Source organism: Borostomias antarcticus, assembly GCF_949987555.1.
Source record: "Borostomias antarcticus genome assembly, chromosome: 5".
In the NCBI taxonomy this organism is placed as follows: Eukaryota; Metazoa; Chordata; class Actinopteri; order Stomiiformes; family Stomiidae; genus Borostomias; species Borostomias antarcticus.
Genome location: NC_140238.1, coordinates 26,213,147 through 26,227,985, shown reverse-complemented (window position 1 = coordinate 26,227,985; position 14,839 = coordinate 26,213,147). Strand labels below are relative to the sequence as shown.

The 14,839-nt window shown below is 50.2% G+C and overlaps 1 protein-coding gene across 1 annotated transcript in view; it reads right to left on the bottom strand.

The window, feature by feature from the left end:
- ep300b (EP300 lysine acetyltransferase b) overlaps window positions 1-14,316 on the bottom strand; it is a 31,859-nt gene extending 17,543 nt beyond the window's left edge. The window contains exons 1-16 of the mRNA XM_084437994.1: window positions 12,251-14,316; window positions 8,851-9,443; window positions 8,015-8,191; window positions 7,329-7,626; window positions 6,887-7,000; window positions 6,417-6,653; window positions 6,194-6,299; window positions 5,916-6,050; window positions 5,540-5,657; window positions 5,249-5,432; window positions 3,882-3,959; window positions 3,656-3,741; window positions 3,135-3,287; window positions 1,387-1,911; window positions 828-1,076; window positions 106-319 (exon numbers count right to left, since the gene is read on the bottom strand). Coding sequence (XP_084294120.1) covers window positions 106-319; window positions 828-1,076; window positions 1,387-1,911; window positions 3,135-3,287; window positions 3,656-3,741; window positions 3,882-3,959; window positions 5,249-5,432; window positions 5,540-5,657; window positions 5,916-6,050; window positions 6,194-6,299; window positions 6,417-6,653; window positions 6,887-7,000; window positions 7,329-7,626; window positions 8,015-8,191; window positions 8,851-9,443; window positions 12,251-12,344 — 3,361 coding nt within the window. The 5' untranslated portion in view covers window positions 12,345-14,316. The remainder of the gene's footprint in view (window positions 1-105; window positions 320-827; window positions 1,077-1,386; window positions 1,912-3,134; window positions 3,288-3,655; window positions 3,742-3,881; window positions 3,960-5,248; window positions 5,433-5,539; window positions 5,658-5,915; window positions 6,051-6,193; window positions 6,300-6,416; window positions 6,654-6,886; window positions 7,001-7,328; window positions 7,627-8,014; window positions 8,192-8,850; window positions 9,444-12,250) is intronic.
- Between the last annotated feature and the right edge of the window lie 523 nt (window positions 14,317-14,839).

Below are 14,839 nucleotides of genomic sequence, written 5' to 3'. Positions count from 1 at the left end.
CAGGATAAATTTCCTCAAATTTTATCACGGTTTATCATTATACCGGTTATCGTTACATCCCTATAATTACTGCAATAGAAATGAGGAAGGGGAGGACGGTCTTACTCTTCTTCTTGTTCTGAGCGCTGGCAGGGGAGCTGTTCGTGCCGGAGGACCCGGAAACCTCCTCTTCCTCCTTGGGCTCCGTCTTAATCTCTGGCTTCCTGTCTTCGCCCGTTGTCCCCGACAACAACGACGACGACGTTGATGAAGATGACGAGGTGGACGTGTCCATGGGCTCGCCCTTACAGCCGTCACCTGAGGGCTTCTCCTTCTTCATCTGACAGGGAAACATGACCATGCACTTCCACCATTACAATATTATTTGAACACAGAATGTACAGTATCCTCTGTAATTCCTTTATACCCTTCTAGGAGTATAGGCCGTTTCAGACGAGGAGCGATATCCGCGCATTGTAATTCATTTTCAATGAGAGAGGCGAGTGGACAATTTGGGAGCCGCGGACAATCTGGGGCGGAGCGGCATGCGGGCGCGACCCCGTGAAATTGTCGCGCTCGTTTCGTTCGTGCGCACGTCCGCCCGCGACAAGAGCTGAATTGTAGTCAGCTTTCCCCGCTGTGCGCAGGACGCGTGCGTCCCCCGCTGACCCGAGCGAGAACGCAGGCGGAATATCGCTCCCCGTCTGAAACGGCCTTAAGAATGATGTCATATGTAAATGACAGGATAAATGAAGGCGTGCGCTCTTCAACGCGGCCTTTTCAAATCCAATCAGATCAGTGGCAAGGAGAGAGGGAGGGTGTGTTCCAGAATCCAAACTGAGACTCGCCTCTGGTTTCTCCTCCATCTTGATGTCGGCTGGGCCCTTGCCCATCTTCCCCGAGGCCTTGCCCTCGCCCTGGGACTCCGCCTCCTCCTCGTCCTGCTGCTTCGCGCCCGTCTTGGACTCGGACGGGGCGGGGCCAGGGGCGGGGTTGGAGGCGTCGGGCGGGGCCAGCTGGGAGGAGGGGTCAGTGCTGCTGACGGAAGCCGGTGTGGAGGCCTGGCCGTCCGCCGTCAGAGACGACTTCTGAGACAGCTGGAGGGAAGAGAGAGGGAGGGTTAGAGGAACAGAACAGACTAAACCGGTTAAAAGTGGAAAAAGGAGAACAGTCGATGACAGAACGCGTGAGAGAATACAGCAAAGAGTACAATACTACAGCAAAGAGCAAATAAAAATCGCCAGGGAAGCAGTCACAGAGGGGCTATTGGAACATGGCCCCAGGAGGCCAAGGAACAGCTGGAGAGCCCAAGTAACACCATACGCTTGGCTGCAGGACAAACAGAGGACAGTAAGCCTCAGCTGTAGACCACGCAGCGCTGGAGGGAGACCAGGAGGAGCTACTTACCGGTGTCCGCGGTAACTGAGTTGGCACATGTGCATTCTGGGCAGGCCCGGACTGAGCCTGCCCCGTCTGGGGGCCTCCAGAAGCTCCGCCCCCATGCGTCTGCTGCTGGAGCTGATTGGCCTTCTCAGAGTTCATCCCCTGCCCCATTGGCTGGGGCTGCTGTAAAGCTGGTTGCTGCTGCTGCTGCTGGGGGGGCTGGGGGGGGGCGAGCTGGGGTGGGTTGGGCGTGTGCGGCTGCGGCGTCTGCGAGCCGGGCAGCGTGGGCGGAGTCTGGTGCGGCGTGGGCGGAGTCTGGTGCGGCGTGGGCGTGAGGCTGCGCGCGGGCGAGGGGGAGTTCTGCCGGAGAGGGGGGCAGTGGGGATGCGAGTTGGGCTGGGAGGAGTTGGAAGACGGGGGCAGGTTGGAGGGGGGCCCCCCGCCCGCACTGGGAGGACCCAAGGAGCCCGGGGGGGCGCCGGCGGCGGTGGAGCCCGGCTGGGCCGCAGGGCTGCTGGCCAGGAGGGAGGCCGTGGACATCTGGTTCTGCTGGGGAACGGACCAGAGGGTTAAGGCCTTCATCAAAACCAACTTCCGCCACAGCCATGCAAGTGTCTCCATCCTGCCACGACGAGGGCGTCTTCCAACCAGTTAATAAACTCATGACGACGGTGTTACCATTAACGGCAGACATTTTATCTCTAGAGCTGCGTCTTCAGTGAGTGAGTACGACCATAGACTAGTCTGTGAGATACCTTGCTCTTAAAAGTAATTTTGTTCAAAGGACTTCAAACAAAGATAGTCTAAAGAAGAAAAACGCTCTTCTGGTAAAAAAGTTAAAAAGGCTTTATTGAGATTTCATTATGAAATCATAATCCACAGTATATGGACTGAGCTGGGTACAACCCATGCCTAGCGGCACAAGTCTTCGTCAGGGTGTGTAACAAAGTCTACACATCAACAGAATTAAGGGTTTCAAAACTAACCAGACTGTGTTGATCACCTCAGGTGAATTAACCTAGCCCCAGCCAGATCCATATAGAGGTAGCTAGCTACAGTAGCTAGCTTGCTAGCACTAGCTAATGTTACATTGATCATACCTGTAAATTGTCCAATAATTGTCCGGGCGTGTATTTTATTGGACTGCGTAGCGCACCCGGGCATGGGACAGGCGGTTATACTGTAGATAGGCTAGTTACACACACATGGCACACTCACACACACACAGACATACACCAGTCCTGGGCTCAGATCCCCTTCCCCTCACCCTAACCCGGGTCCGTATCCTTTTCCTACCCCGATCCTACCCCTGACCCCTGCCTCTATCTGGGCCCAGGCACATTCACGCACACACAGACATACACCAGTGTTTGCCATGTCTCTCCTATGATGTTATTAGCCTCTCTTACTCTGAAAATGTAATTTAATGTTATTTATTGCTTTATAAATGTTCTTAGCCGGTAGACAAACATACTCCAGGAGCTTGCTCGATCGCCTTGTTGAGAGGGGTCAGGGAAGAATTTTTACAGCTCACTTATCTGGCCCCCGGGTGATTACTGTTTTTTTGTTTCCCTCTGGAATATGTAGGGGTGGGACGTCTGCCCACCTCCCTTGTTCTCTGTAAAGCGCATTGTGTTGCCTCTGGGTATGAAATGCGCTATACCAATAAATCTTTGATTGATTGATTGATTGATATTAATTCGGGTCCATAAAAAAAATTAATCAAAACCAGTTCCCACCACAGCCATGCAAGTGTCTCCATCTTGTAATACCTGTGCCATGCCTCCTGGTTGCCCTGCCTGGTTCATGCCTACGGGACCTGTGCCAAGGCCAGGACTGGACCCAGGGAACTGACCCGGGGGAAGGTACTGGTTCTGGAGCTGGCCCACGTTGGGCTGGCCCATCCTCGTCGCTGCCATACCCATCTGGAAGAGAGAGAGAGTGTGCAGGAAAGTAATGAGTATCTTGAGATTCATCAGGGAATGAATATCTTGCATTTAATAGACATTGATAGATAATTATACAACAGCTAGTTCCGACCGCGCATTGTGATTGGCTAAGACGCATTCCAAGCAGTGCCTTAAAACCCTATAATGGCACTGGGTTAATCAACAAATGTATTCCTACTCCCTGTCGCTCGTAGTGTACTCGTAGCGTACTCGCGTTGCCTAGCAATCGTAATTGCTTCGCGTCGTGCCTGCGGCCGCACCACAGCCGTGCCAATAAACCACAGTAAAGCACTCCCTCTCGAGTCTTATTGCTTAAATATAATGTTACTAAATACAATACAAACCTGATTGAGGGGAGCCCCGAGAGCAAGGGGCGGGGTTGACCTCTGACCTAACGACTGCAGCCCCATCTGACCAAACTGGTTCATCCCTGCAGAGAGAAAGAGGGAGTGAGAAAGACTGAAGATGAAGGCAAACTAGGGGTGGAAATACAGATAAAATAAAATACATATTACAGAAGTGCATGTTGTCCAACAGGCATCTAAATGTGTGCTCTGCGTGTGTGTGTACCTGCAGGGTTCTGCATCCGGTTGACCATCTGATTGGGTCCAGCGGGCCGGACCATGGCGGGGTCGGCATGGGGACCATCTGAGAAGGTGGAGGAATGGATGTGTCAAAGTCATCCACAAACACACAGTCAAGGACTTGCATATTGTGAGCTTACTTTTTGCGTGTTATAACTACTACTCCTCCTCCTCAGTGCGTGCGTGCAAGTGAGTGAGTGTGTTAAGGGTACAACGATTAGTCAATATTGTTGTCAAAATAGTCGCCAACGAATTTAATTGTTGTTTTTGTCTCCTGATTTATCGACAATAAAAATAGTCACCAACAAATTTAATTGTCGTTATTGTCGCCTTGATAGCCGAAGGTTTTTTTGGTTTTGTTTTTCTCCCCCGAGTTGCACATGTGCAGTAGCGTTCAGAGTTCAAGGGTCACTCAGTGGGATAAAATGGTGGAGCCATTTATACATCGCACAGCTTAGATATTTAACGTTACAGTTTATGAATCAGCACAAACGTGAGAACATTCTGATGTCCGTGTAGGTTCAACTTTCAAGTTTAAGGTTAGCTAACTAGTAGGAGTTGGCCCACATTAGTTTGTTGCATTGCTTTTGGTAACATTATCCCAGCTAGCACTAGCAAGCCAGGATAGCGGTTCTACTAGGGAGAAGACTGCTTCTAGAATCATGTACAAAAAAATTGCTTTTCTTCTGAAATAGGTCTGACGCATCCAACATGTTTACTGTGCCTGTCTGCCTGACAAAATTATTTGTATCCCATTTATGCAGTGTGAAAAGCAGCAGAAGCACGCTGGATACTTTTGTGCAGAAGAAGCAGACATGCACCCCCCAGCAGGCCACTGCCTTCACGTGTGGCCTCATGTTTATGTTTACCTTTATTTAATGTTATTTAATGTGCCTTGGTTTACAGAACTTTATACCGGTCCTTGTTCAAAACAATGGACAAAGATTTATTGATAGTTTATACACACTGCACAGACAATATTTTTTATTTATTTATAGTTTTATACTTTGTACCATCAGCAGAAGGGTAATAATTAAGAGAGACATTTTTGAATGGAGTTTGTTCTTTCTTGTCTTGCTAGATTTAAAAGCTGATGGCTAAATATACCATAAGAGCCATTTTATATTCATGCAATTAACCTGGTTATTTAAAAGAGGAAAAGATTAGTCGACTAATCGTTTCAATAATCGGTGACTAATCGACAATTAAAATAGTCGTTTGTTGCAGCCCTAGTGTGTGTGTGAGTGAGTGTGAGAGAAAGAGAGAGAGAAAGAGAGAGTGAGAGTGTGTGTGTGTGTGTGTGTGTGTGTGTGTGTGTGCGTGCGTGCGTGCATTCAAGGCAGGTCTCCTTACTGGGCGGCGGTCCGGGGGCCATCGGTGGCTGGCCCATGCCCGGGGGCCCCTGAGGCAGAACGGAGGGTGGCATGCCGGGCTGACTGGGCATCATGCCCTGCTTCTGCAGGCGCGTCCTGCGCTTCTCCTCCAGCTCCTTCTGGATCTTATAGATCTTCTCCGCCAGCAGGTGGTAGTACTCCGCCTGGCAGAGAGACACGGCCGCATCAGACGGCAACCTCCGTCGTGTTGAGCGTGAGAGCGTGTGTGTGCGCGCGTCGCTGTATCTGCGCCGTGCGTCCGGCGACTCACCCTGCTGTTGGCGGACTCGTACATGTCCCCCTCCACCTTGCGAGCGTAGGCCACCAGGTTCTCCATGCGCCGGTCCTTCAGCGCTGCCGGGTCCGGGGTGGGGAAGATGGCCTGCACGCTGCTCACCCAGCACACGCACAAACACACGGGGACACACATAAGCCAGGAGGACACCGGGGGTGGCATGCTAGGCTGTTCGGCCACTCGTTAACCCTGCTGATACAGTTGGCCGGTAGGCCGAGGTTTAGATATGCCTCGTTTCGGTCCGTTTCTATGAGTTCGTTCCGTCGCTGGGATTCGATGGACTTTCGAGCGCTGTTCTTTAACCAGGTCTGCACAAAACGATGCATGCGTGGTGCAGCGAGGGCGGACTCACAGCTTGTGAACGAGGTGGTTGCGCAGGTCCTGGGTGATGTCCTCGTGCCAGGACTTCCTCATGCCCGCCGCCGAGGGCGGGGTCGCCGTGGGCATCGAGCCCAGGCTGCCCACCCCACTGCCGTCGTTCATCAAACTGAGAGAGGTGGGGGCAAGAGAAAGAAAATGACTGACCCAAAACCAGGGTGGGTGATGGGGATGATTAGTCATCTCAAGGGAGAGGTGGGCATGTGTATGTATGTGTGTTTGTAAGTGTGTGTGTGTGTGTGTGTGTGTTACCTCTGGGCGTTCATGTTGTTGTGCAGCATGGCGTCTGGTAGCAGGTTGGACTGTTGGTTGGGCTGCTGCACCCCCACCCCTCCATTCACCCCCATGGGGTTCCCTCCTGGTGGACACACACACACACACAGGGGGGAGTCACTTAACTAGTTTTCCTCAGGCCAATGTATCGTAATAACACTTAATTAATTAGACGTACGCGACACTAAACGCTATGACTCACCCATGGCGTTGAGGGACCTCATGCCAGGCTGGCCTGGGAGGCCCTGGTTGGCCATGTTGCCCTGGGAAGGCTGCTGAGGCATCTGGTTGCCCTGGTAGGTGAGGCCCAAGGCTGCGTAGGCGCGCTCGATGGAGCTGGGGTCGATCTGGCTGGGGGGGTTGAGGTTGGGGGTGCTCGGCTGGCCCCCGGGTACTGCCCCCAGAGAGCCCAGGCTCACCCCCGCACTGCTTAGGAGGGCTGTGGAGGGGGATGGATGGATGAATGGATGGATGGATGGATGGATGGAGAGGAGGGGGGAGGCGGAAGAGGGAGACCAGTTCAAAAATCACTAAGCACCAAAAGCTCACCAACAAAGGAGTAAGGCTGACTGGAATATGTAGGGATGGGACCTATGCGCATTGTGTTGCTGCGTATGCAATACGGTATACAAATAAAGTTTGATTTGATTTTGTGTGCTCACACACACTCACACTGCTGGTTCCGTTTGTCTCCAGCGTTCTTGAGCGGCAGGCAGACGGGACAGTCGTGCCGCGTGCAGTTCTTCCAATGGGAGATGATCTGTCTGGACGAGGCACAGTGCGCCACTGAGGGAGGAGAGAGAGTGAGAGAGAGCCAGAGAGAGAGAGAGAGAGAGAGAGATAATATGAGACGACAAACCATACAGTAAAAAAGACGGCGACCCTGAGGAGAGCCGATATGGGCAATAGGGCTGTCGACCCAACAGTAACCAGCAACAGGAAGAGGGGTAGAGCTACTTCTCAAACTACCGCCAATTCGTTCTGTTTGGTTCCCCCCGAAAGCTTAGCGGGCGCTAGTCTTCCTGGGGTCTGCGACTACATCAGACGTTCTGCTCTCGATAAACGACCTGGCCTCACTTCACCAACACGCAGGTAGCCTGGTTGGCCCACTCACCCTGGCAGGACTTGCCGGCCTGGCAGTGGGTCATGTGGTTGAGGACGTTCTTCATGGTGCGGCAGTGTGGCAGGTTGCACTGGCGCACCTCCCCGTTGGCCTGCTCGCGCCGCTGGCACTTGTGGGCGTGGAGCAGGAGCACCAGCTGCTGCTGGATCAGCTTGCGCTTCTCCGGGTCGGCCGTCGGGGGCGCGGCCCCGGGGCCCGCCCCCACGGCGCCGAGGCCGGCCTGTGCCCCGGCCACGCCTGCGGCGCCGCCCGCCGACACGCCTCCGGCGGCCGAGGGCTGCTGGGAGGCCTGGGGGTGCAGAGCAAGGGACGGGGAGGGGAGTTAATCGAGGATGGATGGGTGGGTGGGTGGGTGGGTGGGTGGATGGGTGGATGGATGGATGGATGGATGGATGGATGAACTTATTTATTGGTCTATTCCTCTTTCCCCGTCGGGCTGGGTGTGCGTGGAAGTGAACTTACGGCTTGTGGAAAATGAATTAACTAGGTCGCTTCACAGAAACATAGGATGGTCTAATGGCAAAGACTTGTGATAAACCAACTCCACAGGCAAGCCTTGGTAGAGTTAGTCTACCACTCATGTCCTACAATATTATATACAAACATCTAGCTACAGCTACAACGATTACAAGCGATGAGGAACGTGACAGAGAAAGACTTGAGACATGCTCTCTTACCATGCCAGCCATGCCCTGACCCGGCGCCGTCTTCTTGTCCAGGCTGAACTGGGCCAGACTGTTGGGCAGCCCTGCCTTGTTCTGGAGCTGAGGGCCCAGCCCTGCCCCGCCCAGTCCCTGGCCCGTCGACTGGCCATACGGACCACCATAGGGGCCCGAGTTGGCCATCATATTCATCTGGAGGAAGGGGGGGTGAAGAGGGGAGAGGTTGGTGGGTGTGTGTGGGGGGTGGAGGGAAAACAAGATTCTGAGTGAGACCCTTTTCATTCACCTCAACACAGACTGGTCATCTCCAAGACTCAGTCCTCTGACATGAGAGGAGCCAAGCATGACGCTTGCGAGTCTGGTATGATAAACACATTCTGCTAGGTCAACACGAGCAAACATCACACACAACTTGAGCAATGAATGTCCCGTATCTTTTCACAAATTTGCCTGTGTCGATGTGATAGCAGAGCAGCAGCCCCAGTGGTGGGACAAAGGTCGGAGGAACTGCTCTGCATCGAGTTACCGGGTTCTGATATCCACTAGACGTAAAGGCCTGAAAGATCTCTTTCTTAACAACTTGAGTTGTTCAGTAATTGCGTATTCGAGTTTATCTGTAGCATAATCTTGGAGCCGGCAGCAACATTTCACTGTGACTGTACACTGTTCAACGCATGAATGAAAGGAATCTTGAATCTGTCCCGACATTATGACTACGAGAGCTAGGATATCAGACAAATGTGCACCTAGACCAGTACAGAGCAACACCGACTGATGCAACGCCAATACATACCAAAGGGTCTTTCTCTAGTGACATAAACATGACGTGTGACACTCTCTGTATGTCTTACTTTGTTCAGTGCTCCAGGTGGCTGTGACCTCATCCCAGCCTGGGCTCCCGCCCCCACCTGCTGCCCCCCCAGGGTCTCAGCCAGTAGGTTACTGTTGCTGCCCATCCCTGGGTTGCCCGGGTAACCCATCCTGGGAGAGCCGTTCATCACCTGGCCTCCCATCATGCTTTGCTGTGGCTGTCCGTTGTTGCCCTTCTGGGCGCCCATCATGGCCGCCCGGTTCAATCCTCCCACCATGCCCGCTTGCTGCATCAGTCCAGCCTGCTGGGGCAGAGGGTGCTGCTGTCCCTGCGGACCCAAGCCCTGGGGGCCCCCTGGGGAGGCGTTCATACCCCCCATCATACCCATGGAGGCCCCCGCTCCCCCTGGGCTGTTGGTGGCCCCCTGCTGGGAAGGTGCTCCGGCGCGGAGAAGCTCCGATAACTGTTTGTGTTTGGCGGCTGCATCCTGGCCTCCCCCCAGCCCCATGCCAACCCCCCCTCCGAGGCTGGTGTGCAGCTGGCTGAGGTCGCCTCCGTTGACCAGACCCAGCTCCGACGAGTTGATGAGCTCATCGGGGAGATCGTGTTCCAGGTCGAAGAGTGAACCAAAATCTGTGAGGAGAGCAAGGGAAGTGATGAGGGCTCAGTGGGTGAAGCGTCTAAAACCATCTTTGGAGAATGATAAGCTAAGCAGTGACAGTAACTACGCCTGTAGAGAGATGGACTAGAAGCTGCAGAACAACTATGACTAACCATATTGCTGCCTTACAGTGCACTACGTAAGTATTGGGACAATTAAGCATTTTAAAACTTTTAACAATTTTAGCAGTTCTTTCTCCTGGCTGATTTTCTCAGTCAGTTCAATAGAAAATGAGTCAGGAGAAACCTGACCTAAGCCTACTTCTAAAGTGATCCATATCTACAGTGAAGTTCTGTAGGAGTTTGGGGATGCTGAGCGGTCTCAGAGTTAAGGAAGTCCTTGCAGGCCATGTACTAAACATGGCTACTTTACTGTAATGCTTATTTGTCCCAATACTTTTAGCACTACATTGGGGGGGGGCATGTAAAACATGTTCTGTGATTTTTAACCAGTTGATCTGCTATGAATGAAAATACCCTCACATTAAAACGGACGCTCTGCACTTTAACATCGTCATCATTAGATTATTTCAAATCCATGGTACTACAGTACAGAGCTACAACAACCAACAAAAACTGCTTCACTGTGCAGTGTGCAAATACTTATACAAGCCACTGTAGCTAGAAAACATGCTGGGGAAAAAATGACAAAGACCCCTAGCTACAAACTCTGCACAGGGCTACGGTAGTGTAACTGTTACTGCACTGAATAATGTGTCTACCACAGTAACCCAGAGCCAGTGCAGCGGCAGCTCTGGGTTGAGGCCCAGTGCTGAACTCTAACTCCTGAGTATGAGTCTGTGGTTTGATGGGGAGCCAAACACGGAAAGTGGAGGCGGTAGGGTCATGGTGAGAAGCCACAGACAGGTAAATAGTGACTGGGCAGGTGTGCACCATGTACAGCACATCTGTGTAAGGAGGGAGAACTCTGGAGGACACGGGGGGAGAGAGGGTTCCCTCATTCTGTGGCCGCTCTTTCCTCCTTCTCAGAACCCTTGGACTAGGATGACTATTAGGTCATTTCTCCCCTTGTAACTCCAATGCATTTTGATTTGGAGCCAAACAGAGGGTTCCAAGAATCAAGGATAGACTCGTATCATTCACCCTGCTCCACTGGATTTTTTTCGGCCAGTTATAGTATGTTTTCTTTCAGGAGAACGGGCAGTGATGTACCACACAAACACATACTTATGCAGAACCTCTGAACCCCTTCCGATCCCTTTGTCCCTAAACTAGTCCCATAAAGTACAGAACCACCTAAATCCAAGACTTAACACCAATCACACAGGCTAATGATGTGGTATGACAGGATTGACAGCAGTTTGCAGGGTAGGTTCTGCCTTTCCCTGGCGCATGTCCCTCAGTCTGCTCTGTGTGGTGAAACAGAACCTGGTCAACACCAAAGCATCCTACACATTAGAGGTAGGTTTGCTCAGCTTTCAGATGCTTAGGTTTCGTCATATAATGTTAAAGTTGTCAATAATGTATTTCAACAGAAAAAGTCTGTACAGTTCAGGAACAAGTAGTCTATGGTTTTCAAAAATATGCAATGCTGCCCATCAAACATTTTTTCAGCAAACCAATTAACAACAAGTAAATACGTGATCCATCCAGCAAATAAATTTCATAAAGCAGCTTCAAGCATAGTAGACCTATCGTAGTCTGCCCACAAGTCAAGAGGGGAGGGCGCAATAGGCAGACAAAAGCGATACGGGGCCATATTTATGATATTAAGCCGACTGAATCGACCTCACCACAGGCAATTCAAACACAATTCACAAAATCTGAGAAACTGCACGTCATGCCTGCAACACACATGTTTGCCGGCAACACTGAATGTAGCGGCGGATGCAATTCTTAGAATGTTGGCTACATTTTTGTCAGCTGGCGAAGTACGTCGCTACCAGTACCATAGCTAGCAGCACTAGCATTGTAACTAGACAACAATGCAGCCAGCGGTGCACAACTTAACATTCAGTAGCACAAAGTGGTGATCAGGGCCCAAGCTGACGATAAGTTCACAAGCTTACTCTGACAACAGTGAGTATTTTTGGCAAGCTAGGAGGCACCTTTACATGTTTCAGTTCCTAGAAAACTATCTTGCGTCGAAAGAAATCACTGAAACATTGTCTGGGCTAGCACTAGCCTGTTTGGCTGGAAAGCTAGCTAACATTAGCTGATTCAGTGGGGCCGATACCGTTATTTTCAGCACATCCTGAAACTTAAGATGGCTAATGTAGAGTCCCGGTTGTGTGACAAGCTTAAAGTCGTGTTTACCATTCACAGGACGGTATCTGTCAGAAATAAAGTCGGGTAATTACGAGCCATGGCTAGTTAGCTTGCTTAGCTGGCTGGCGTAGCACTAACACAGTTACGTTACCATCTTCCAAGTAAGCAAGCAGTGATCTGACACAACTTGCTGTTCCATTGTTCCTGGCGGGCAGAAAACTGACTGACTTGCCAAGTAACGTTTTCTTGCAAATAACAATTAGTTATCATATTAAGCATTTGAATATGTAGCATTAACCATGTGCCATCAGTCAAGTTAGCCAGAACAACACTTTAACCATTCAAGTGGTTTGTCAACTTAACGCAACCAACATAAGTTGGCTTGCTAAGATGAAGATGAAATGGGTCTGACTTCTTCTCCCTCGCGGAATGTTTCGCTTGGCTAGCTAATATATATTTGCTTGAGCAGGCTATACATGTCAGAAACATACAGAAGGTACTGGTGCACATGTACCAATCTTATATTTTGCAGCTATGCATTCAATGTTTACCGTTTCCATCGCTGGCAGACACTGAGAGAGCCGGGGATGATAGTTTAGGCCTCTTGGCTGAAGGCGGGCCGGACTCCAGAACATTATCGGCCATATTTTTCACGAATAAAAAAAATGCTGTAGGTCCACAAAGGATAAAAGTATTCCCTTGTAAGCGTCCCACCGAATCCTTTTGAACTTATCCTCCGCTGTAGGGGTTTCTTCCCCCACCGTTTGGGGACGGTAGGGGGAAAGAAAGCGATTGCGTTCAACTCTTCCTTTCAGGGTTCCACTCTCGATTATCCTTCGCCGTAGCTATCAATCCCCCTCCCCTGTCGGAGATTTTGTTCCTTTATAGATTTCTCTGAGTTTAACAGGAGGAGGTGGGAAGGTGGAGTCGGTGAAAAAGACAGTGAGCAGGCCTTCGACAATCTCATGTAGCCTCTTCGGCGACGCTGAAATTGTCCCAAGACCTGTCCTCCATGGTAGCATCAGTCTTTTCCGCCATAGTCGGCGGCGAAATTGAGATTAATTATACAGCGCCGTGATTAGGTCAAGGGGCCAGAGAATGGAGATGAGAAGTCTACAATGGAACGTAGTCCAAACGTTCCTCGGTCGTAACTGGGGGCCTCGTCTCATGCAACAGTTATGAGAGCCCCGAAAATGGATAAATCTTCCACTTGGTCTGACTTTCCATTGCAGTCAATGCAATTTGTTCCCAGCATCACCACAAACAAGGTGGTCAATTGGTGGGTTGTAAAATCGTGATGACCAGGTCCAGAGGGTGACAGTGGTTTAAATGCATTTAATGCATGTATGGCATTCTCATTCAACACTGAAAAGGACATGCAATGTATTTTCAACAGAATATCGGCATCGAATGCAGTTCTGCAGGACAGACCAATCAAGTCCGATATACTTGCATAAATTAGGCTCATGAAGAGTCCTACTGGAAATGTCGATTTCCATGCATCTTAAAACTTTCCCTTCGCACGTTGTTGCAGACTACATCGTGCAATTTAAATGTCCGTTCGTCAATGCAATGCTACCGAGTCAGAAATAACGGACTGGTTGGCTCTGCACACTTGGATGCTGCACCCCTTTGCGCGAATATGCCAGTTGCAGCCAGCGAGGTTGAAAATGGTTGCAAAAAATCTTCAACAATTGAGTTATCACAATCACTGTCGGCTGACGACTATTGCTCCCAGATTCGTATGATTTTTTTCCTTTACCAAAATCGAAAAATCACAGTTCTTCCCAATCAATGGGTGATCAGATTGATCCAATTAGTTTTATTTTGCAGAGGACGTTCCGTAGGGATACTTGCCCTGGGCTTGAGAAGAAATTTCACTGCTGGTCAAATAACGCAATGCAATCCGATCACCGTTTATTAGAAAATATGAAACGGTTGATAAATATTGAACGAAATTATCTGTCACTGCGTGTAGTCTATTGATTCGTCTTGCCAGGCAAGTGAAGAAGAAAAAACAACCAAGATCAGGAGAATAACGATAAGAGAAAATCTGATAAAGCGAAGGGGGTCGCTACAATATTGTGGCTATTTCAGAAGTGGGAAGCTTCGGATCCGTTTGATAAGGACAGCAACACCCCCAAAATATTTTGGTTTCACAAAATCCTTTCATTGAGTCTTTGTGATGGAGAATGCCCCCCTTAGCGTTTACCCTGGCAATTTCTCCTTTCCCTAAAATACGTCTTTTCCTATTTTTTTTTTTATTATTATTTCTCTCGCATGCCTACAGGCAATTTATCATTTGAAATGTCTATGCGGGCATTTTCCTTGTTCGGCGACGGGCTCATAAGGATTTTTGGCGTTCCATTTTTTCTTTCGTTCGCAGGTTTTCCTTCGTTAAAATATATTGCCCTCTTCCGCCTCTCCTCTCCGTCTCCGCTCCGTAAAAACACCCCCTTCCTTGGATTTTCAAAGAGAATTTCCTTTTTTCACAGACTCGTTTGTCTTCACTCCTATCACAGATTTTTTACTTTTTCCTTTTATCCCCGTTTGCGCCCCGATAACACCGCCACTCATTCACCGGTGGCTCCCGGAGTGACAGTTATCGGTGCTGAAGTCGCTCTTTTTCTCGGTATCTCCTGCCTCTTTCGGTCTGTCCGCACAAACAAAATGGCGGCTTGTTGTTTCTACTCCTCTGATACGGGGGGAGGGTTGGAGGTACAGCAACATTAGGCGTGAAGGGGGGGTTGGTGCTCGGTATTGCCCGGATAGCACTTTCGTATTCTCTCGGAGTTGCAATAGTACCATTATCATCTGTAGGGGACAGTCGCGTTCCACCGCACCGGAGGAGGACTTGTGAGAGATGCCTCTGCGCACATATGTAGCCTGTTTACCTCCGTAGGCTAATCAACTTCGCCAGTATGATTTCATGTCTCTACCTCACTGTTTCCCACATGATCAATCAACCATCACGTTGAACACCGTGGGCCTACTCACCTGCTTAACGTTTTAGCAACATGATCATTTAACCAATCAAGTTGCTGTTCAATTAACTCTTTACCCACACACAATAGAAATTAAAATTATTAGCAAGTCATTTTCTCTCCCCTGATGTCTTGCACAGAACCTGTGAAATGTAT